This window comes from Lycium barbarum, chromosome 11 (assembly GCF_019175385.1).
Source record: "Lycium barbarum isolate Lr01 chromosome 11, ASM1917538v2, whole genome shotgun sequence".
NCBI classification, from domain to species: Eukaryota; Viridiplantae; Streptophyta; class Magnoliopsida; order Solanales; family Solanaceae; genus Lycium; species Lycium barbarum.
In genome coordinates, this window is record NC_083347.1 from 5949729 (window position 1) to 5974499 (window position 24771).

General features: G+C 35.6%; 1 protein-coding gene across 1 annotated transcript; it reads left to right on the top strand.

The window, feature by feature from the left end:
• Window positions 1-19629: 19629 nt before the first annotated feature.
• LOC132618060 (nuclear/nucleolar GTPase 2-like) lies at window positions 19630-24261 on the top strand. The gene is made up of 4 exons (XM_060333116.1): window positions 19630-20277; window positions 20842-20975; window positions 23689-23806; window positions 23982-24261. The coding sequence occupies exons 1-3, from the start codon at window positions 20115-20117 to the stop codon at window positions 23803-23805; spliced, it is 414 nt and encodes a 137-aa protein (XP_060189099.1). The 5' UTR covers window positions 19630-20114; the 3' UTR covers window position 23806; window positions 23982-24261.
• Window positions 24262-24771: the final 510 nt, after the last annotated feature.

Here is a 24771-nt window from a genome sequence, read left to right on the forward strand (position 1 = left end):
CATAGTTCAGTTTTCTTTGCAATTTATGCAAATTTTTGGGATTTTTTAGGATCCAATATGTATGTGTGTGTGCTTTCTGTTGAATGCAACCTTCCTCTGTTTTTCCTGAAGCATCTAACTGAGTATACCAAAACCGACAACTCAGAAGATATGTACATGCGAATGAACGAAAGTGACAAAACTACATTTAGTTTCTCTAAAGATGATGCATTCACTACATTACTTCAGTTTGGTTCCTAGCAAAAACTTAATGGTTATGTTAAAATTAACATGCTTGCTTGCTTAGTACCTGATTATCATAGGAGTAACATTTATGGTGGGGCTAAATTCTATTTCAAGCAGATGTCTGACTTTTACTGATTAGTGCTTGCTGCCAACTTGCTACTTCATAATCTTTCTCCCTTCCCAGATCTTTTCCTTCTCTGTCATCTTCAATATTTTGTGGAAAGCTGGATGGAATATGGGTTTATTGGAAGCTATTAGCATATGTCGATCTGAGAATTTTGGAAACGTTTCCATTGCCTAATAAAGTAACAGAACATTTATTTTTCCTTGGACAATGCCGGGAGTAATTAATCAAGAAAAGTGAACCGTCGTAATAGAAATAGGATTTGGTTTTATGCCCCATCGTAGCTCAAAAACATTTACTATCTTTGAGTTTTATGAACCAATGATTTGTGCAGTTTTAAATCTAGAGATCGTGTGTTCGCTTGCTTGCTCGCATCATGAAAGTCTAGGAGCGTTGTTTTTTTTTGTGGTATCGAGGCTCTTGATACTCAGGGAAGTTATGCAATCTTAAATCTAGAGACTGTGTTTTGCTTTGCTTGCTCGCATCATGAAAGTTGAGACGCGTGGTTCTTTTTTATACTATATACGATTGATACTCTGGGAAGTACCAAATGGAGTATTTTCTGCTGTTGACAGAATATGCATTGGTGGATGACAGATGGCTGATTTTGCTGAGCGTCGTCTTTCATTAAGTAAATGAATTTAATAAATTGAGTAAATGGTTTATTAAAGGAACTAGAAATTGCTACAGTTTCTTTTGTTTGCAGGTTCTTTTGCCAGAAGAACTAGCTACAGAAGATGAGGCACCACTCGCAAAGTGGAGTCTACCTGGAAAGTGGGACTGCCACTGGGTGAAGATACACTTGACAAATAAATTTGCTGGTGGTGTGGAGAAATCATCTTCCAAAGGTAGAGTGCCTTACTGAAGATCACTCCGAAGATCATAAATTATCAGGCTCTGGAAAATGGGTTGAAGGAAGACGCTGCTGGTTGAATGCAGTTGTCAGTCATGGTGAAGCTGTTAGAAGCTCATCCCCTGAGACGGCTATTTCTCATATTCTTATGCACCAGGTAAGTTTCACCACTAATCGTGTCTAACACATTTATTTAATCCGGTGATGTTCGGCTCACATTGAAACTACAATGCATATTCATTTGAAGTCATTGCTTCCATTTGAGTTATGAAGAGCATGTAAGAAAGATTAGAAGGTAGCACATGGTCCTATGTGTGAAACATTTAGACCAATATGACAACAACAACATACCCAGTGAGTCCCACAATGTGGGGTCTGGGGAGGGTAGATTGTACGCAGACCTTATCCCTACCTTAGGTAGGGAGACTGTTTTCGGAAGACCCTTGGCTCAAGAAAAAGCATAGGAAAGGTTACATACGGGTAAACAATTCAAAGCAATTATGAAAATGAAAACAACGAAAGTGAATAAGCCATGATAAACCATTCTGTGCAAACAGATACTCGCAGAAATCAAGGGACAAGAAACTAAATATCAATGCAATTACTCGCAAGAAAGGATAAACGCGACTACCTACTAGCTTTCTACCCTGATCTGAGTCCTCCATACCCTCCTATCTAAGGTCATGTCCTCGGTAAGCTGAAGGTGCGCCATGTCCCTGTCTAATCACCTCTCCCCAGTACTTCTTCGGCCAACCTCTACCCCTCCTATTTAGACCAATATGCTTGAGCAAATAGTGAAACTTCCTGCGAAGAGAAGTTTTGCCCCTTAGAAATTTCCATCTGTGAATAGATGCTTATTTTTTTTTCCAGAAGAATGCTATTTGAATGAATTTGAAGTTGTAAGTAGAAGATGCATTTTGAGGTTTTATGAATTATCATCTCCTAGAGTAACAACAACAACATACCCAGTAAATTCCCACAATGTGGGGTCTGGGGAGGGTAGAGTGTACGCAGACCTTACTCTCACAGAGTATTTATCATCTCCTAGAGTATTCCCTATAAATATTTATTGATTTGTGGAAGATCCTTGGTTCTTCTCTTTTGTTAAGATATATTCTCGAACTGATTTGTAGTTACTTTTTGAATGTAGGCTTTACTGAAGGCAGAACCGTTAAATCTTAATTTCTTAAATTGGTGGAATAACATCAAAAAAGGACAAATTTTTCATTCATAATCCTTGACCTGTCTCTATATCTGTTGTGAACCTTTAATCAGTTTTACCTGCTTTTGACCTTCATTGCAGTTTTCCCATTATAATTTCCTACAAAAGCTTGGTAATATTGTATACCAAATCCAACTTTTCCCTACTTAGCACCAAAGTTATTGTAACGATACAAAATATCTTGCTTGGTTTCGTCATGTAATTGACATGTTCTAATATGTTTGTCGAAGAGTTTAAAGAGGAAGCTTATGAGAAGGTAAGCGGTAAAGTGATTGATCTTCCAAGTGAATGCATCACCATTTATCCAGTATGCAATAAGCTTCTGTCATGGAAGATAAGAATATTTTCCTTCTCTTAGTGGCTTGGTCAAGTAACAGAACTGCTTTGGAGATGTACGATATACATAATATAGGTATTTTATAATTTATTGTACATTTTTCTCAAGCTTTTGTTGCTTAATGAATGTAATTCATTTGACAACGTTGCCTCCTTTTTTCTTTAATTCTGTTAGACGCAGGAAACCTCAGGTAGAAGGAATGAGAAGTGAACTCTTTTAGGACCTTTGGGGTAGCTTTACAGCCTATAACTCTTATTTATACATTTTGAGACCAAATGAAAATTTTAAAGGGAAAAAAAGAAAAGAAAAGCATAAGAAGGGGAGAACATTATTAGCTTGGTTTGATGCATGTCTTAATGTTCGACCAAAGAAAGTGTGGTTTCGCGCACAAAAAAGGAAACCGGTTACCTGAGTTTCTGTACTTTGCCATAGGCAGAGGCGAATTTATGTAGAAAAAGTGGGTTACGTGAACTCATGGTCACCCGACTAAATTCAGTATGTTATGTGTATAATTCTTAAAATATATATAATATTAACTGAAGTAGTTCATGGTCAATCGAGACCGAATGGAGCATTTGTTAAGCGTCGAAGTTTAGTTCCTTAAGTTCGAGGGTTCGAACCCAACTTGCTGCACTTAGCATTTTTTTTTTAATTTCTAAAGCAACCTTTTAACGGTTTCATTTTCGTATTATTTCTAAAAGCAATGGTGAACCCATCGTTCAAATTTTGGATTCGCCTCTAGGTATTCACCAAGAAACCAATATGATTTGTGACGATTTTGCGTCTAAAGAGCCATCCTTGCCCTCTTCATGTGTTAAGTTTGAAGTTGAATGTGACTTGTGATCTTATGTCTGACTCGAACGAATAGAAGTATTTGTTGGAGTACAGAACCCCCATGAACAACACAAAGGAAAAGAGAAAGAGCAATGATGAAGAAGACGGGTGGAAAACACAAAGGAAAAGAGAGAGAAAAGTAAAGAAGACAAATGAGTGTGTTGGTGTTGCTTTCAAGCAATGAAGAAGACGGATGGAAAACACAAAGGAAAAGAGAGAGAAAAGTAAAGAAGACAAATAAGTGTGTTGGTGTTGCTTTCAAGTAAGAGAATCAACTCTTACTTTGACTGAAATAAGAGACAAAAATGCCTAGCCAGGTGGATTCATCTCAGCCATACAACACACACACTTGATAGATTAATTCTCAACCATTAGATTAAAAAAATACAACAGATTCAAATGTGGTCATGTGACCATCACGTGAAAGAATCAAAGTTTGTTACATATTGGACAAATTAGAATAGGACAAGTGTAATTAGTTTTGTCTATTTCCCTTTTATTTCTATTACATAGCATTGTATATAAATAGATGTAGAGGCTGATGAATAAAATTACACAGTGAAAATTCCTAAATACAGTGTCTTCATCTTCAATTTTCATCATGGTATCAGAGCAACTCTAAGCTCGATCCAGATCTGTGTCAAAATCTCAAAATCATCTTCAAATTTTAGTAAGCCAAAATGCCTGAAACAAATGTAACAGAATCAGGCAGTGGTGAGAAAGGAATCACATATGACAATGGACATCCTTATCACCTAAACAATTCAGATTCACCTGGTATGACTCTAGTCAACACTGTTTTTTATGGAAGAGGATACCCAGGTTGGAGGAGATCCATCCTCCTATCTCTATCAGCCAAGAGGAAACTTGGTTTTATCAATGGAGCTTGTAAAGCCCCAGATCTGAAGTCTGCAGATTTTGAACAATGAAGTTGTGTCAATGATATGATTATATGCTGGATATCAAATGCATTATCTAAGGATATTGCAAACAGTGTGATGAACTCCAAGACTGCAAAAGAACTTTGGGACAGTCTAGAACAGAGATTTGGCAAGTCAAATGGTGCCAAACTCTACCATCTACAAAAGGAGTTGACAGGACTAGTACAAGGTAATAGTGACATTGCTGGGTACTTCACCAAACTTAAGAGGTTATGGGATGAATTAGATGGGATAAATGTGATTGTTTGCTGTTCATGTGAATGCACTTGTGATGGGAAAGCATAATTAACAAAATCCCTGGAAGATCAGAGGTTGATTCAATTCCTAATGGGATTAAATGATGCATATGCTCAGGCAAGGGGTAACATACTTATGATGAATCCCTTGCCTGGAATAGATGTTGCATATTCCTTGCTTTTGTAGGATGAGAACCAGAGGGAAGTATATGCAAATGCACACTTCACCTCTGATTCTGGATCATTTATGGCAATTGGTCAGGCAAAACAACCAAACGGCACTTTATTTGCTGAGTTTGCAGCATTCATGGCTAATGGACAGGGAAGAAATGCACAGAAATTTAAAAACCAAGCAATGAGAGGACCAAGCACATATCAGAAATATAATAATTCAAACCAGAGGACTGCCAAGCCACAGAACAAATTTAGGGGTAAGAAGAAATATGATCCAAATGTATCTTGCACCTATTGTGGAAAAACAGGACATGTGCATGATGATTGCTACAGACTGCATGGATTCCCTACAGATTTTGAGTTCACTAATTCCAGAAACTATCAGCCCCAGATTAAAGCAAATGCAAGTTTAACTCATGAGGCAGAGGAAAGCATGGGAGGACAAGATTTTGGAGTCAATGATGGGAATTTTGAGGAGCAGTTTAGCAAGGAACATATTGCAGAAATGATGCAAATGTACAAGCAAAGTAAATTGACACAAGCAGGAAAAACAGGAATTAATGCAAATGCAGTGGCTGGTACCATTCTTAAATATTCAAGTTCTGTGTTCACTAGTCTTAAACAAAATACTTGGATCATTGATTCAGGAGCTTCAGAACACATGTGTTTTGATCCCAATTCTTTTCTATTTCTAATTCCTCTCCCTGTGCCTTTAAATATCAATTTACCTAATTCTTTCAAGGTAAGTGTAACTCATATAGGCAGTATTTCTATTTTACCAGGTCATGTCATAACTGATGTGCTTCTTGTGCCAGATTTTAAGTATAATCTGTTGTCAGTCCACAAATTATGTGTCCAGTTTCAATATGATGTCCTATTCACAACCACTGGATGTTTGTTGCAGGACCTTTCAATGAAGAGTCCTCAAGCTTTTGGTGAAGTTAGAGAGGGACTTTATCTATTGGAGCCTAATAGTGCCAAGTCTAGAAGTAATTTCAATTCCAATGATGTATTTTCAATTCCAAAAGGAAGAAACTCCATTTCACAATCAGTTTCAGTTTCTAATCCAGTGCATGTTAATGTTGTTCCTAATGTAAAGCTTTGGCATGTAAGGTTGGGACATCTCCCATTTTCAGCAATGAAACATTTAAGTTTTCTTCCTTGTGATTTCAATTCTGATTTTATTTGTGATGTCTGTCCTAGAGCTAAACAAACTAGACAACCTTTTCCTACTAGTAGCATAAAGTCCAAACACATTTTTGATCTCATCCATATAGACACTTGGGGACCCTACAAGTGTAATACTTACAATGGATTCAGTTTCTTTCCCACCATAGTAGATGATTTCAGTAGATGAACATGGACATTCTTACTAAGCACTAAGAGTAATGCTTTCCCTGTATTAAAAAGCTTTCTATCTATGGTAGAGAGACCGTTCAATGTGAGAGTTAAAATGATCAGGTCTGATAATGCTTTGGAGTTGGGGAAAGGCACACAAGAATCAGCATTTCTAGCCTCACAGGGGATTCTGCATCAACTGTCTTGTGTAGCTACCCCTCAACAAAATGGAATTGTTGAGAGGAAGCATAGACACCTCTTAGAGATTGCTAGAGAATTGATGCTCCAATCCAAATTGCCTATGTCCTGCTGGGGAGAGTCTATTCTAACTGCTACACACATCATTAATCGATTGCCATTTAGTGTGCTCAAGGGACAGAAACCTTATGACATATTGTTTAGACAAAAGCCTACTTATGATCATTTAAGGAATTTTGGGTGTTTGTGTTATGCTTCCACCCTCGGACAGGGAAGGACCAAGTTTGATGAAAGAGCTACTGCTTGTGTTTTACTAGGATATCCTTTACAGCTGAAAGGATATAAGCTGCTGTCTCTTGATACAAAGAAAGTATTTGTATCCAGAGATGTGAGATTTCATGAATCACACTTTCCTTTCAACTCATCTGATAACTCGCACACACCTATTTTCCTCAATTCCCCTTCTTCCTTAGATCATCATTCTGATTTTCCATTTCAAACTCAATCAGCTCCACCTGTAAATGATCTTTTTCACCCAGTTACACCCTCAGAACCTCCACATACTACTTCTGATCATCTGCCACTAAGTTCTCCTCACCAAATGAATTCTACAGACCAGCCTCTATCACCACAACTTGAGCCTACCTACTCAGGTTCTCCTACCCCACCAATTTCTCCTTCTACCTCTGTCCCTATCACAAATCCACCAAGAAGGTCTAGCAGGATCTCTCATGAACCTGTTTACCTAAAAGACTACACTTGCAATAGTGTGATCTTCACTGATCTAGCGAAAACTTGCTTTGATCACTCTCATAAGCCTAGGAGTTATGCTTTCTCTTCCTTATCTATCAACAATCAGCAACTACTCCATTCTATTTCTAACATTACTGAACCTAGTTGCTACAGCCATGTTTCCCAACATCCAGGATGGAGAGAGGCCATGAACTCAGAAATTCAGGCCTTGGAAAACAATCAAACCTGGGAAGTTGTGCTCCTACCTAAGGGAAAAAAAAGCTTTACCTTGAAAATGGGTTTACAAGGTAAAGCACCTCTCAGATATCAGTATTGAAAGACTTAAGGCAAGGCTTGTGGTGAGGGGGGATGTCCAAAGAGAAGGTATAGACTATGGAGAAACATTTTCACCTGTTGTGAAAATGACTACTATCCGGTGCTTACTTACCATTGCAGCTAAGAAAAAGTGGTCTGTTTCACAACTAGATGTCAACAATGTGTTTTTGCATGGTGACCTCCAAGAAGAGGTTTTTATGAAATTTCCAGCAGGAATGATACCTCCTAGTCCTAATCATGTCTGTCTTCTGAAAAAATCTCTATACGGTTTAAAGCAAGCTTCACTGCAGTGGTATGCTCGACTTGCAGGAGCATTAAGTTTCAAAGGTTATTCCTCTTCCTTAAACGACTATTCTCTGTTTTTTAAGCAAAATGGGCCACTAATTTCCATCCTAGCAGTCTATGTCGACGATATTCCCTTAACAAGGGATGATTTGAGTGAACTCGAGAATATCAAATGTTTTCTCAATACAGAGTTCAAAGTTAAAAACTTGGGAGAAATTCACTACTTTCTTGGCATAGAAATCTTACGAGAAGAGCATGGTTTTATTGTGAATCAAAGAAAGTTTACCTCAGATCTACTTCTCGAATTCGATGTCTCTCATTTGCCTAAGGTTGGCTCTCCTTTGGATCCTTCTTCCAAGCTTCGAGCAGATGATAGTCCTCGCATGGATAACCCCACGCTTTATCGTCACTTGGTCGGAAAGTTGAATTATTTGACCAATACTCGCCCAGATCTGTCCTTTGCCGTCCTTGCTCTGAGCCAATACATGCAGCGACCTTGTTTGTCACATTTCTCCGCTGCTTTACAAGTTTTACAATACCTGAGCTCAGATCCGGGTCAAGGAATATTACTATCTTCCAATCCATCCTTTTCTTTACTGGCTTTTTGCGATGCGGACTGGGCATCGTGTAAAGATTCTCGTAAATCAGTTAGTGGGTTTTTTATTACCCTTGGAGGTGCTCCGATTTCGTGGAAATCGAAGAAACAAATCTCGATCTCTTTGTCTTCCGCAGCGGCGGAATATCGGTCCATGCGTCGTGTTACTGCTGAGCTTACATGGTTAATCCGTCTTCTTGAAGATCTTTCTGCTCCGATCTCACTCCCAATTCCGCTCCACTCCGATAGCCAAGCTGCCATCCATATAGCCCGTAATCCGGTCTTCCACGAACGCACCAAACATGTCGAATTGGACTGTCATTTTGTGCGCCAACAGTTCCAATCCGGTCTGATTACATTTTCCTTTGTTCCCTCTATAGATCAACTTGCAGATCTATTTACTAAGGCTCTTTCTGGGGTTTCTCACAGAGCGATTTTGGACAAGTTGGGGGTCATGACTATCCCCTCCAACTTGAGGGGGGATGTTGGAGTACAGAACCCTCATGAACAACACAAAGGAAAAGAGAAAGAGCAATGATGAAGAAGACGGGTGGAAAACACAAAGGAAAAGAGAGAGAAAAGGAAAGAAGACAAATGAGTGTGTTGGTGTTGCTTTCAAGCAATGAAGAAGACGGGTGGAAAACACAAAGGAAAAGAGAGAGAAAAGTAAAGAAGACAAATGAGTGTGTTGGTGTTGCTTTCAAGTAAGAGAATCAACTCTTACTTTGACTGAAATAAGAGACAAAAATGCTTAGCCATGTCGATTCATCTCAGCCATACAACACACACACTTGATAGATTAATTCTCAACCATTAGATTAAAAAAATACAACAGATTCAAATGTGGTCATGTGACCATCACGTGAAAGAATCAAAGTTTGTTATATATTGGACAAATTAGAATAGGACAAGTGTAATTAGTTTTGTCTATTTCCCTTTTGTTTCTATTACATAGCATTGTATATAAATAGATGTAGAGACCGATGAATAAAATTACACAGTGAAAATTCCTAAATACAGTGTCTTCATCTTCAATTTTCATCAGTATTTAATAGCTGCTCGAACAAATAAAAGTATCTAATAACGTAAATTGTTGGACCCGCTAGCCATATAATCAGTACTTGCTTCAGAAACTCAGATGTTTCACAATGAGCATATGGCAAACAGAACTGGTTGGACACTGCAACTTGGGAACAAAGTTGAATTCTGTTTTATTCCAAATTGTGAACCAAGTATAACATCACGTTTCAGAAGTAAAATAGATTTTAAAAAGAATTTGAATTCTGTTTTATTGCAAATTGTAAACCATAGTTTGATTTAAGAAAATGGAGAGAAGATATAAGAATGACAAATAGAGCTACAAGACCGTGCTTGTATTTATTTTTCATTTATTTCTTTTGCTTACAATTTTTGGAATATTTCGTGCCCTTTTTTGCACGATTCTTTCATTGAGAGTGAGTGTGGGTGTGTAAATAAGAAAATACTTCAAAATCTCTGTATATGAAGAAAATGACAAAAATATTTAATTTTGGATTAAAAAACAATGGCTATATCTCAATGACCTCAATAATTAAGAGTGCAAATGTGTATATGAAATGATGTAGAAAGAATATAAACATAGTAGGCTTATAAACTGAAGATGAATTTACATTGCAAACGAGAAAAAGAAAACTATGAATGACACTAAAAGTTTGTAAAATGATTTGTATCACTCCCATTTTGAACATTCCATTTATCGTCCTTTGTATTTTCTTATGTCCCTCTCATTTGATTTTAATGTGTGGTATTATCTGTTGCTTCATATGCTTTGTATCTTCATGTTTTGATGTCATGTTTTCCCTGCTTCTGCTTCGAAAACGTCTCTTTTGAGCCGAGGGTGTGTATCGGAAACAGCCTCCCTACCCCCACAAAGGTAGGGGTAAGGTCTGCATACATCCTACCCTTTTCAGACCCCACTTGTGTAACTAAGGTGGGTATGTTGTTGTTAGTACTCCCTCTGTCCATTTTTACTTATCACGTTTCGTTTCTGGAGAGTCAGTTTGATTAATCTTCAAAACTAAATTAAATTAGATTAATTTAATATTTTAAAACTAAAATTTAGATGTTCGGAAACTATACGAAAAATATTATAAGTTGTAATTCTTCTCATATTAATATGATGAAAAACTATATCTTAAATTGTTGGTCAAAAAGTGAAACGTGGATTGATGGAGTATAATTTATTTCTCTGACCTAAAAAAATTACAATAATCAGGATATCCAGTAAAAGGAACAAATATGAAAAGTTCTAGTACTCAAAAGATAAATAAGCTAAAGTATAGAGAAGCTTAGGGTAAATATTTGCATAAAATCGCAATATATATTCTGTTGACATTCTCCATGAAGTACGTAATATTTTAAGACGGATTACAGACGCCAAAAACCCTATTTTTTATTCTCACAATCAAAATGGCAAAAAATAAATCTCGCGACCGTAGCTCCGCCACAAATCGACGGCTCAAGATGTATAATAATAGGCCAAAACGTGATCGTAAGGGAAAAATATTGAAGCATGATTTTCAATCAAAGAAGCTTCCATCGACAAGGATACAGCCAGATGTCGTTGGTTCAGTATGCTATTTATTCCCAAAAAGTTATACTTTTTAACTTATTCATGTCCAAACAAAGTAAACTTTTTCATGAATATGTAGTGGAATATCTGTTTGTTCGTCATTATAAGGTAAGTTACAACTTATAGAGTTATAGGGTTTATATATAGTTTATGATACCTATATTTGTGTCGGAAACAACTTTAGTAGGGGTAAGGTCTTCGGTACACTCTATCTTTCCCGGACCCACCTGTTGGATTATACTGGTTATGTTGTTGTTGTTGATATCTATATTTAGTTTAAAGTAATGAAATAATCCAGTTCGATTTAGTTCCTGATATTGGTCGAATTGACGCTAAAGTGTTAAATAATTGGGTCACAGGTGCGGGGTGTAATCTAGCTGAAGGTTTTGAGTTTTTATTGTTCAATTGTTATATCTGGCGGATTAAGTTGCTCATAATGGATACGTAGTCTCGTGGCAGTGAACGAGTATTTTCAATAAGGAGATTCAAATATAAAGAAGCAAACACACGAATGTCATACCCCTTTTTAACCGGGTTAAATTTAGGAGTATAACATATTGGTGATTCCTATTTATTTTGTTTTAAAGAGTCGCCACCTAATTAATTTAACGGTGAATTAGGACACCTAAATGTTAACTAAGGTAAAGTTAAAACTAAACCTCCGTTAATAGTCTGCTTAACCAATGTGATTCTAGGTAAGGGCTCTATATTATCCTAAAGGAAAGGGGTTAGGCATCCTTTAGAATCCGTTAACTTACGGTTATCCGACCAAACTTAAGTTAATTAATTAGATTAAATACAATGCTTAAATTTTAGAAAATGACTTAAAATATTGCTAAGGTTTTAAAAAAGAAAATCATGTTAGTTAAAATAAGATTTACAGAAAAAATAATAATTTGTATAAAAGAAAACTTTAAATGTCATTTTTGAAATAAGACTTATAAAGGTTGTTAAGGCTTTAAATGAAAGTATAATAAATGTTATTAGACTTGATGGAAATATGATAATTTGCCCATAAATAATAGCTTTTGAGAAAAAAAGATTTAGCGATTTTGAACAAATTATGTTATACGAATGTAGCAATGTAGAAAATCCAGGCTTATAAATAGAATTCAAAAGGGAGTGAGTTTTCTTATTAATTATGCTTAGTTAAAAATATGCATGATTGATTCAAACTTGAAGAGTTATCTATAAAATATACTTGAGTTTATACTCGCGTATTAGTGACGTTTTTGAAATTCCTAAGATAATAAAACATGATTCCTTTGACTCAAAAAATATGAATTTCATGCTATTGAAAATTAATTATCCTAAAATATTTCAAATAACTTCAATATAAAAGAAGAAAATGAAACTTACGAAACTAATTATTAGTTTTCCTTAGATTGACTACCCCTTACTAAACCAAAACTACTAATTCATTAAGATTCGTCTAAATTAGGAAAATAAAACAAAGTAAAGGGTTAGATGCATAATACAAATTAGATGCACAAAATAAATAAAATAAAGGAGTAGATATAATTTAATGGGGCTCAGCCCATTTTTAGAACTGCTGCTGCTGTTTTTCATTTGGGCTTTGGCCCAGCATTTTATTTTGCTGCAGACAGAGTTGATGCGAGGGAGGTTTTCGTTGGGCTTTTAGCCCAACACCGAATGCAAAAAAGAGATAAGTCCCTCGGACTCGTATGTGATGGTCATGCAAAAAAAATGAAGAGAAAAGAAGATTAGTATACAATCAGTGAAATATACTAAACATATGATATATAACTCAGACAAACCAGCAGATTGTGTATATTATATGTATATCTTAAGTATACCTTACGTATACACACTTCAACGAGATATGCTTGCAAAATATGCAAGGTTCTAACAAGGATATGTACTGATATCCGAATGTATGCATGACTTAACTAACATGTATTTCACTCATTCATTCAAAAGACTTCAAAATATTCCAAATCATACAACAAATATTGCACTGCCTGTGTTCCAAGATACTAACATAACACATGAAAAGAAAAATACAAACTGAGTGGCAATCAACTTATATTTATCAAATTTATCCTTGGCATGGTTTAACCCAATTCAAACCATGAAGCACACATTAAAATGAATTTTAAAAGTTACAGGGGGCGGCATACATGCGTGCATTACAGAGACAAAAACAGAGGGAGTATCGAGTTCAAAATGATATCAGGAATGCATAGATGAAATCAAGACTTGCACATGCTATAAGTCAAAGAAAAGGGGTAAAGGGCAGGAAATCAATTATGCTTTTGAAAGAAAAAGGATTTAAATAATCCTAGTGATCAGATGATTTATTTTCAATGAGTTAAGATTTAGATCCCATCTCTGTTAAGCTTTGCTCTTCCTTTTAATACTCAGCAACCAAACAACAAGCCATAACAATGAATTTATCAAGCAGCAACAGTCTAGACCGAAACTTAAAGTGATTTAGGATTTAGAGTTATTTACTACGATCCTTAAAAGCCTGCGAGCAGCAGCTAACTGGAACAGAGGGAATACCCAGATGTCTTGACATGTATCAAATAGGTAATCAAATGAACAGGCATTTGGCATTCCCATTCCAACATGTTAACTAGATGTAGCAGCTTCAACATTCATACAGGTTTAAATGAATATCCCTAAGGATATATACTCATATGATTCATACAATGCTCAGAGGCAAGCTTAGACAGATTCAACTCCACAGGGAATGATCACATAGCATACAGTTAGCATGTTTTATCAATAAGGAACCTCAGATATACTTTCGGAACTCAGCAGAGCCCTAGCATATATTTGCAGATACTGAAGTTGGATCTAAAATGTTGATCAGCCTTATTGACATATCTTCAGTCCAACCATACCCACATCATCTCAAAATAAACCTAACATGCTAGATATCTATAGCTAAATCATGCTTACTACTATTAACGAGTGATCAACCTACAAGATCATTAAATCATACTAAACTTTATCAAAGAAATAACCACAGTAGAGGCATGAAGCATACTAACCATATTCAGACCAATTGCTAACAATGATCATATGCAAACTAAACACAAATGAAGCAAATAGCAACAAAGCAAACAAGCAGAGATTAAATAGAATTAGACAGAAAAAGGGGAGGAAGGTATTTACTTACTTAAAGTAAACTAAACTAAACAATCATACCTAAACATGTTTGACCACATAAACAGGCTAACACAGAAACATATTTAACTAAACCTGAATCGAACTTGATATATAAACGCAAGGACACATCTTGACTGCTAAAATAGAAATTAACTAAATAAAGAAGAGTTGTTTACATACTTAAGTAGACCAAAACTAAATTATCATACATAAACGTGTTTTACTACATAAACAGACTAACACAGAAACGGATTTGTTTATCGAACTAGAATAACTTAACTAAAACTAACATACTTGAACTATGGAATGATAAACTAAAATAACACAGAACAACAAAAATGCAACAGAAATATAAAAAAGGGGAATGGAGAATTACTTTCTTCGGGTGCAGCGAAGTGAAGCCTCGAGTCTCCGATCTACCTCGAAATAACACAAACTCCGAGCTCTCAGCACTCAGATTCGAACGAGCAAAAACAGAATGGGTTTAGCATTTTTGAGGTAATATCAAGGAAGCTGAAACTAATATTAGAATGGAATTTGAACGATTCAAGACTTTGTATTTTCGGGTATTCAAAAGGGACTGATACAACTCCTATTTTTCACAGATTCGAAACAGCTATGAGTAATATTTTCTCGGGGGTTTTACTTTAAAAAATCTTATATTTCTTGGGGTCATTTCCTGAACCAAAAAAAATCCCCCTATTTGGATGATGAAAACGAATACTTATAGACTGATTTAGGGTTTGAGTTTGAGAGGAGAGGGGACAAAGGGGAGTGGAGCGCAGAGGCATGGGCGTAGGGAATGGCAGAAGCGTGGGGGGACAGCGGGAGTGGGGTGACAAAGAGGAACGTGGGAGAGAGAGTGTGGATAGAGAGAGAGAGGAGGGGAGGGAGACGAAGAAAAAGGGAAAGGAGAGGAGAGAGCTGCGGCTGCTCTCTCTCTCTTTTTGTTAAAGATGAGGTTTAGGGTTTGAATAGTAGTGGGACGGGTCGGGTAGTGTATTGGGTTGGGCTGGTCCGTTTTGAAATATTGGGTTGGTATTTGAAATGTGGATTGGGCATTAAAATGGGTTGGGCTGAATTAAAATGGGCTAATTGATTTGGGCTAGTGAATTAAAAGAATAGGCTGGTTGAATTAAAATGTGCACTGGTTTTGTGAATTGGTCCGAAAATAGTATGAGTTGATTGGGATATTACATTTAAATAAAAGACCTATTTAAATAACTTGTGTTAAAATATTACTTAATATAAAATATGCAATTATTAGTGCTCAGATAAAAAAAAATGGCGTTGTAATAGCCGTGTAATAATATTTCGAAAATCCACAGTAAATAAACACTATTATTTAATTATGCAAAGATAAATGCGATGTGTATGCGTAAGCTGGTACAGTGCCGAAATGATAAAAATTGTGAATTATAATAATAATAATAATAATAATAATAATAATAATAATAATAATAATAATAATAATAATAATAATGGCTAGTAACTGTAATAGAATAATGAAACGCCGGTATTGATAAGAGGCTCGTAATTATAGTAAAATATAATATATATATTTTTTATTTTCCAAAAATATTATAAGCGTAAATAGGTATTTCGGAGGAGAGGCGGGACAAAATTGGGTGTCAACAACGAACAAGCCAAAACAATTCAACATCTATTATATATACATAAAAAATTGACTTTATATATACCATGTAATTAGATCTCTGGCTCCGCCCCTGTATGAAAGAATGATATAAAACGTCTGAATTAGGATATGATATTCGGATTTTATAGTCAATAATCAAGTGATCAGTCGGGAGAAATTGGAATCCTTTAGAGAAGAGATCGACAGTCGGCTTTCCAGTAACTACAATGTTATTTTGAATGAAGTGAAATTGCTCATGTCCCTTTTGAATGATCACAAGAAGGTACGTGTTATGTCTTGTCCTTGAGATTATTTGTTTAAGAACTTGGTTTATTTGTTAAATTGCGCTTCTTTTTTTTTAAATGCATACCCTCTCCGAATCAGTGTAAACTTCTGTATTGGTCACTGGTTAATATCCTTCTTATATCTCACAAAAGTATCCTCACTACACTTTTTTGTTTTTGCATATTTTTTCTCCTTTTTGATGAGTGAGTTTCCTGATATGCATTGGATAGCTCACTAATAAGAACACAAGCTAGATCTTGCTACATTCGTGCTTGATTCCGCATAATGTTTAACTTATTTTGTCCTCTTGGGTGTGTGTGGTGTCTTTTCCTTGAGCTCATTTGTTAAAGAACTTGGTTTGTTTTTGTTCTTTTGTGTTTTTTCTTAAATGTATATTCCCTTCGAATAAGTGTAAACCTATGTATTATTTACTGGTTATATCTTCTTATATCTCGAAACAGTATCCTCCTTAGAATTACAACACTTTTGAGATTTTAGCTTACTATTTTCTTTCTAGGATGAGTGAGTTTCCGAATATGTATTGAATAGCTCACAAATAAGAGCTCGAGCTTAATGTTTGACTTAACTTGTTTAGTTGGAATAAGTAATAACTTGACTTCAGTAAATAGCAATGAACAACTTTTTGATTCTGTTAGCCTAGTTTCTGTTGTATTCGAGCTAACATACTTATTTTGTGTAAGAGTGTCAAGTGGGCCGGGTCAGCCCGAACCCTGCCCGGTAAACCCGGCCCACCATCGGCCCGGTCCAGACCCACTAAGAGGTGTAATGGGTTGGGCTAGGTGGGATTTATTAGGGGGCTGGGCCGGACAAGGTGGATAGCCCACCAGCCTGGCCCACCAATAGGTCGGGTGATGGGCCACCGGGGCACCGACCCGGCCCACTTCAAATTAAAAAAAAAAGATAAGTACTACATTTATTACTAATAATAAGTATTTTAAAAATATTGTATTCCAATAAATTAGGAGTCTCTTTTTACGGAGCACTTTAGTTTTCTTTAAAATTGTATTTTAAAGCTAGACAATCATGTTTTCTCAACAAATATACCTTTGATACATTTTCAGTATATAGTATATATTAGATTGTGATACTACTTATCTCAACAAATATACCTTTGAGAAATTATTCAGTTCAATTTCATGCCTTTTCACAAGTGTCTACGCAACACACCGGTACCCCCTCCACCCCCACCCCCCTAATAGGCTAATACCTGACGCTCCGGACTTGTGGAGATATATGTCACCACAATGTTGACATTTAACATGTTCCTCATTTACTCGCTCAAAATGCATCCACACCGCACTTGAAGTTGATCTTCGAACTCGAGGAGAAGGTGGAGGTGAAGTAATGTACACTAGTTGAATAGTAAATTTAGATAAAGAGAGAATTGTGGAAGAATTGTGTGAAAATGAAGAAGAATGGAGGGGTATTTATAGTTTGAAAATATGACCAAAGTGCAGTTATTCATAAATTTAGGGGTTCAAATAAAATTAGCAACGACTAGTTTTTTAAATTTACAACGGCTAGCTTTTTGAATTTGACGACGACTAAACTTTTTTTAATTTAGCAATTTTATCATTAATTGTAAATGTTAATTTTATTAGTAGTAGTAAATGTAAATGTCTATTTTTGTATTAGAACTTTAAAAAAAAAAAGACCCGGCCCACTAACTAAAACCTGACCTGGCCCACTTAGCCCACTACGTACCCCTACCCGGGTAGGGGATGGGCCGGACACCCCTTTACCTCCTCCAACCCGGCCCACTAACTATGGCCCGGCCCGACCCCATGTGACCCCCATTTATATGGCCCGGCCCGGCCCACTTAACACCCTTAATTTTGTGTAATTTTACATCTTCGTGAGGCTTTTTAAATATAACTTATTACTTCATCAATAATAAGAGCACGACGTAGATCTTGCTAAAAACATGCTTGATTCGGCATTTTGTTTACTAATTTCGTCCTCTTTTATCTTTGTGAAGAAAGGAAAAGCTCATCGTATTGACAATGAGCCTTCTGCTGATGCTTTAGAACCTAAAACAAAAACGAAACTACCAAAACATCTTGAATCATTAGCCAAGAAGGCTGATATGTCTTAAGGTATGAAACGAGAATGCAAAATGTTCAAAGTTTGTGTCTGTTTTTCTATGTATGCACTTTTATACTGATAAAAACAAAAAAAAATTGTTTCTAATATGCACTTTTAGAAATTAGACGGAAGCTAACAAGAACGCAAAATGTTTGAATCCGTTTATATTTTTTATCCACTAAACAAAGATTCTTTTTGCAGATGCCCCTCCCACACAGTTCATGAAGAGACGTGATCATCTAAATCCAACATTTTTCTCAAGAAGCCTAAGCAAACCCTGTCCGAGCATTTTCAAGGATTTAGAAACTGAAGATGCTAGCGAGAAGCGAATATAAGATTAGATAACTCATTTTTTTTAGCAAATCAGTTGTTCTTTAGTAACCCCTATTATATTGTACTTAGTTCTGAGGAATGCTACTAGAAATAGCGATTATTTGATCATTGCTGTTAACTTTGGATTTAGAGGAAATAAATCCGCAATGAAATGGATGCATGCTTGTCTTCTTTTTTCTCTCTCTTTTGTCCTCCTTTCTCCTCTTTTTATTTTTCTTTATAATTTGTTAACAGAAAATGTTCGTAGTTGAAGGGTTGCTGCTACTTGTTTATCGATAATAACTACAAGATAATTGCATCACGAGAGAAATAGATGCCTTATCTCCATCTCACAATGCAGAATTTGTTCATTAACACAACGTTACGTTTTATGTCCAACTTTGCAACATAAACGTCAGCGGGAAGATGAGTGAACGTTAACAAACGTACACATATCTAGTTGGTCATCAAAAACTTGGTCAATTTGGTCATGCTTAGCAACAAATTATGCGTCATAAGGCCTCGTCCATGTTTAGATGTTCTGTACATACGTGTGACACTGTCTTCAATTTAAATTGCATAGCTAATCGTTTGTTGAAAAATAAGAAATATACATACGTCGTGCAAGTATAAACATGTAGGAACCAATCCGGATGAAATTGACTTTGCCCACTCATGAGTGGAAGTCATTTTTCTTACTCTATCGTAATTCGAATTTCATATTCTTTTGCTCTACATATTATTTATCGTTACCACCCAAAAGTCTCATTACAACACTTCTCTATTTGTTAATATTATTACTAATCCTTAATATGTATTTTTGCATAAAAAAATTCATTCGATAACCAAACACTCGAAAACAAAAAGAAATTGACATCCGTTATACCAAAAATGCTATTATTCATAGTAGAGTGGTTCATGTTAATTGAAGTATATGTATTCGTATTTCTGGTTTTATATCTTCGTTCATTTAAGAATTAATATGGTTTTAACTAAAGATAACAACAACCATATTGTTAAAAAAAGGTTATTAGACGTAAAATTGAAAGGCCAATATCATTATATTCGTAATGAGACTAATACTTTGCTAAAAGATCTATCTCACTTCGATTTAGAAAATTCTATATGTCTTTTTAAAACCCACAAACACTCAAATTATTTGACGGAAAATTAAATTGTTGCTACTATAAACGGAAAAGGTGTTAAAAAGCCAATCTATAGTCATATATTTAAATTAGAATAAGTAATATTTTGATAAAAGCTCTAGCCGACTTCTAATAAAAATTTCTAATATTTCTCTTCTTCTTTTCTCCATTTCTTTCATTTGCTGATTTATTGCTTTGATCTATCTCTACAAACTCCAAAAGTCCCAATCGAGAAAAAAAAATTGAAAAAAAAAAACATAGTATACCAAAATATAATAAATAACCTAAATTTAGAGCACCTTATTGTAATTTTCCAAGCAAAATAAAAATCTAGGTTTTAGTTTAATTGGCTCCTCACTACTCCACAACCCATCATCGCCTACTTATTTAAGAAGTAGGTAATATTTTAAGAAGCCAAAAGCCCTACTTATTTTTTATTTTCACAATAAAAATGGCGAAGAATAAAACTCGCGGCCGTAGCAACGCCACTAGTCGGAGGCTCAAGATGTACAATAATAGGCCAAAACGTGATCGTAAAGGCAAAATATTAAAGCATGATTTTCAATCAAAGAAGCTTCCATCAACACGTATACAGCCAGATCCCCGTTGGTTCAGTATGTTTTACTATAAACCCTAAAAGTCTTACACTTTTTAACGTCTTCATGTTGAAAAAAAAAAAAAAGGTAAACTTCTTCATGAATATGTAGTGGAATATCTTTTTTTTTTTTTTTTTTTGTCATTATAAGGTGTACATTACAACGTGTAGGGTTTATATATAGTTTATTTTATCTACAAATACGCAAGTGTAGTCCAAGACTAGTAGTAACTATAAGCATCAGTAACGAATATATGGTAGAGTAGGATAAAGTGAAATATCAATTGTTTAGTGTCGCCTATTCCAGATTACGCTCATTGGCAAGGAAAAGTATACCTTGATCACAACACTGAAGCGCTTGTTAAGCGCTCAACATTTTTTGCACTCACAAGCGCGCCTTTGACAACACTGTAATTGCGTCAAAGGCGCAGGGTGTATTAATGGTTAAATTTAGCTGAAGGTTTTGAAATTTAATTGTTCAATTGTTTTATCTGGCTGATTCATTTGCTCATAGTGGGTACTTTGTTTCATGTAAGAATTATATAAAATGTCTGAATAATCATATGATTTTCAAATTTTACAGTCAATACTCGGGTGATCAGTCGGGAGAAATTGGAATCCTTTAGAGAAAAGATCGATTCTCGGCTTTCCAGTAACTACAATGTTATATTGAATGAAGGGAAATTGCCCATGTCCCTTTTGAATGATCACAACAAGGTATGTGTATTGACTTCTCCTTGAGTTTATTTGGTTAAGAACTTGGTTTGTTTGTTATATTGTGCCTTTTTTTTTTCAATTTAAAAATGTATACTTTCTCTGAATCAATGTAAACGTCTGTATTGGTCACTAGTTATTCTTATTCTCGAAACAGTATCCTCACAACACTTTTGAGTTTTTGCAATTTTTTTCCTTTTTGATGAGTGAATTTCCTGATATGCAGTAAGTAGCTCGCTACTAAGAGCACGAACTAGATCTTGCTACATTCGTGCTTGATTCCGCATTATGTTTACTGATTATGTCCTGTCTGGTATGTGTGGTGTCTTTTCCTTGAGCTTATTTGTTTAAGAACTTGGTTTGTTTTATTTGTTTGTGCGTCTTCTTAAATGTATATTCTTTTTGATTGAGTGTAAACCTATGTATTGGTTACTAGTTAATATCCTTCTTATATCTCAAACAATATCCTCCTTGGAATTACGACACTTTTGAGATTTTTGCATATTTTTTTTCTTTTTAACTATGAGCAGTTTCCTCATATGTATTGAATAACTCACAAATAAGAGAATAAACTGGATGTTTACTTGTTTAGTTGAAATAACTTGACTTCTGTAATCAACACTTTAGAATGTAGAAGATGGTCTGTTACCATTATTAAAAAAAAAAAATGTAGAAGATGGTGTTCTTCGGTAAGAGAGAACAATTGCTAGTTGAGGAAGTATCATCAAGTGTATAAATCAGTTCTGGTGAAGATATCCTGTCAAAATTTGATTCGTCTTGTGGCTCAGAGAGGTTTGCCAGCTTAGTAGATGTTTATCAGGAAAAAAGAAATAACGAACCAGAGTTGGAGGCCAAGAATGACCAAATGCAAAACAAGGAAGTAATATCAGACATTATTTCAATTTTTGAGAAGAATGGGACATCGAATCTCAGACAGGTTACACATTCTAATAGTTTCTTACCGAGTGAAGCAACCAACAAATGGTGGGATGTTCTTGTAAAAAAATCAGTATTCTCTGCAAATGAACACCATCCGGCCGAAGACATCTCTATTCGGATCTCACTTTCTAAGTCCGAAATGGACGAAATTGCATCAGTCTCCGATAATTCTTCTCACGTGGAAGCTGATCATCGAGCAATAGATCAGATTGTCGACCCAAAGAGTGAAAAATCTGTACCTAGAGTTTGAGCCCCTTAATGGAACTTCTCATAATATTTTGGAAAGAGTGGCGACATAAAGAGCTTAATAGATTGTATTAGGGAGCTGCCTCCTCAGAAGCCATCTGTTGTTAGGCCTGAGGAAATGGTTATTGACAAGAGATAGGGAAAGAAGTGCAAATAGCAGTATCCAAGCACAAACTGCTAAGCAGACACTTGACAGGAAAAAAAGAAAGACTTCATCTGAGGATGTGATTGGAAAGAAGGAAAACAGTAGGCTATCTAACCAAGAGATTGCATGATTGAGGGAAAAAGGTGACCTGAACAAGGGTGAGAATGCCTCTTTATCTGAAAAGTTATCAGATGAAAAACAAAATGGCTATAAAGTTGGTGAATGTAAAAGCTACAGAAAGTGATGTCTCTAAAGTTTTCAAGGGTTGTGGGGCTGTTACGAAGGTTGTGTTTCCAAGTGTAAAATCAAATAATTTTAAAGTCGCACACGTTTATTTTGAGTCAGAAGAAGGAAGGCAAGAGAATTATGAATACAGCAGCTTTGGAGGCCACTTCTCCTCGGAAAGGAAGAGAGAGCATGTGCATACATAATTTAATTGGTTATCCAGAAGTTCCCGCCTCATTAGTGAAGCATCCTTCAAGGACAGTTATGATAAAAAAAAATTAAGAACAATGTGTCCTTTCATGACATTAAAGAAGCTCTATCCTTCTGCAAAAGCAACATAAATGGAATTTTATTTGGTTCGTCAAGCTCCGTTGCTTATGTGGAATTTGAGACAGTAGAGGGCAAAGAAATTGCTATTGAGAAGCATTCATTGATCGTGCTTGGAAAGAGACTATCAATCTTGAGAATCGATCCACCAAGAACAACCATCGTAAGGATATCAAATATGGATTCCCTTGCATTGGGTAAAGTGACCTCCGTTTGCAAAAAACTGGAAAAGACTAGGCAATTCTTCCCGAGAACGAATGACATCCTGGATGTGCATTTCAAACTTGCTGAATCGCCAAGAATGTTAGAGATTTTAAACAGGCTGAACGGAGTCGAAGTAGATGGTCAACAGCTGATTGCTAAGCCTGCACCTGTCTATCCCCCCGGGTGTGCTCAACGTTCTCTAGAGTCAACCCGAGGGGAGAAAACATTTGAAAATTGCATTCAACAGCATGCTGCTGAAAGTAGGGGAAGATAATACTGGTTTAGCAATACTTGTTGATAACTTTTATGCTGATGTACAAGAAAGATAATTAACATTAAGATGGTATAAAGTGTGTTATTTAGCCAAAAAAAAAAAAAGAAAAAACTGGACTTCTGTAAATAGCAATGAACAACTCTTTTATTCTATTAGCTCCCTGAGTTTAGCTTAGTTTCTGATGTATCGATATAACACCCCTCTTTCTGCACTTTTGCATATTCTTGAATCTTGATGTTTTTTGTAATATAACTTATTACTTCATCAAAAATAAGAGCATGAGGTAGATCTTATTACACCCGTGCTTGATTCCGTGTTATGTTTACTAACTTTTTTCCTCTTTTATCTTTGTGAAGAAAGGAAAAGCTCGTTATCTTGACAGTGAGGCTTCTGCCGATGCTTTAGGAGCTAAGACAAAGAGGAAAACCCCGAAACATTTTGAATCATCAGCCAAGAAGGCTGATATGTCTTAAGGTATGAAATGAGAATGTGAAATGCTAAAAGTTTGTCTACTGTTTCTATGAATATTAAAAAAAAAATTGTTTCTAGGTATACACTTTTAGAAAATTAGACGGAAGCTTAAAAAGAGCGCAAAGTGTTTGAATCAGTTGGTATTATATCATCTACTAAACAAAAATTCTTTTTGCAGATGCTCCTCCCACAGTTCGTGAAGAGACAAGACAATCTAAATCCAACATTTTTTCCAAGAAGAGTCCGAGCAATTTTCAAGGATTATGAAACTGAAGATGCAAACGAGAAGCCAATATAAGATTAGATAACTCATTTTCTTAGCAAATTAATAACCATTATGGTACTTAGGTCTCATTTGTTTTTCCTTTTTGTTTTTGGCTGACATTCACTTTTCAGTAGAAGCTTTTTTTGGCTTGTGATACAGTGGGTAAATTCTAATCTCAGACGATTTAAGACAACACTATTATGTCCAACTTTGCAGCATAAAAGCCAGAAGGAAGATGAGTGAATTTAGCAAATGTAGGCATATCTAGTTGGTCATCAAACTTGATCAATTTGGTCATTCTTTGCAACATAGTATGTGTTACAATGGAGTCCGGCACTTTTGTAACCCAAAAAAAAAAAAAATTAAACCAAACTAACCCATTAAAAAAAACAAACAAACTAGGCTTCACACACAGATTCTGTGCGTGAAAGGGCCAAAGTGTACATTTGCACTTTGGTCCTTTCACGCACAAAATCTGTGCGTGAAACCCATACCAAAAACCCCCGTCCCCAACCTTTATTCTTGCTCTTCTCTTTCATTTCCTCCATCTTCCCCTTTCAACACACTTTTGCACTTTCAAAAACATGTCTCAAAGTTTTGAAACTTCAATGTTTGCTATACAACCCGATATTTGTGAATGCAGTTATTACTGTAAACTAAAAACATCAAAGACCCAAGATAATTCGGGTCGCCGTTTTTGGCA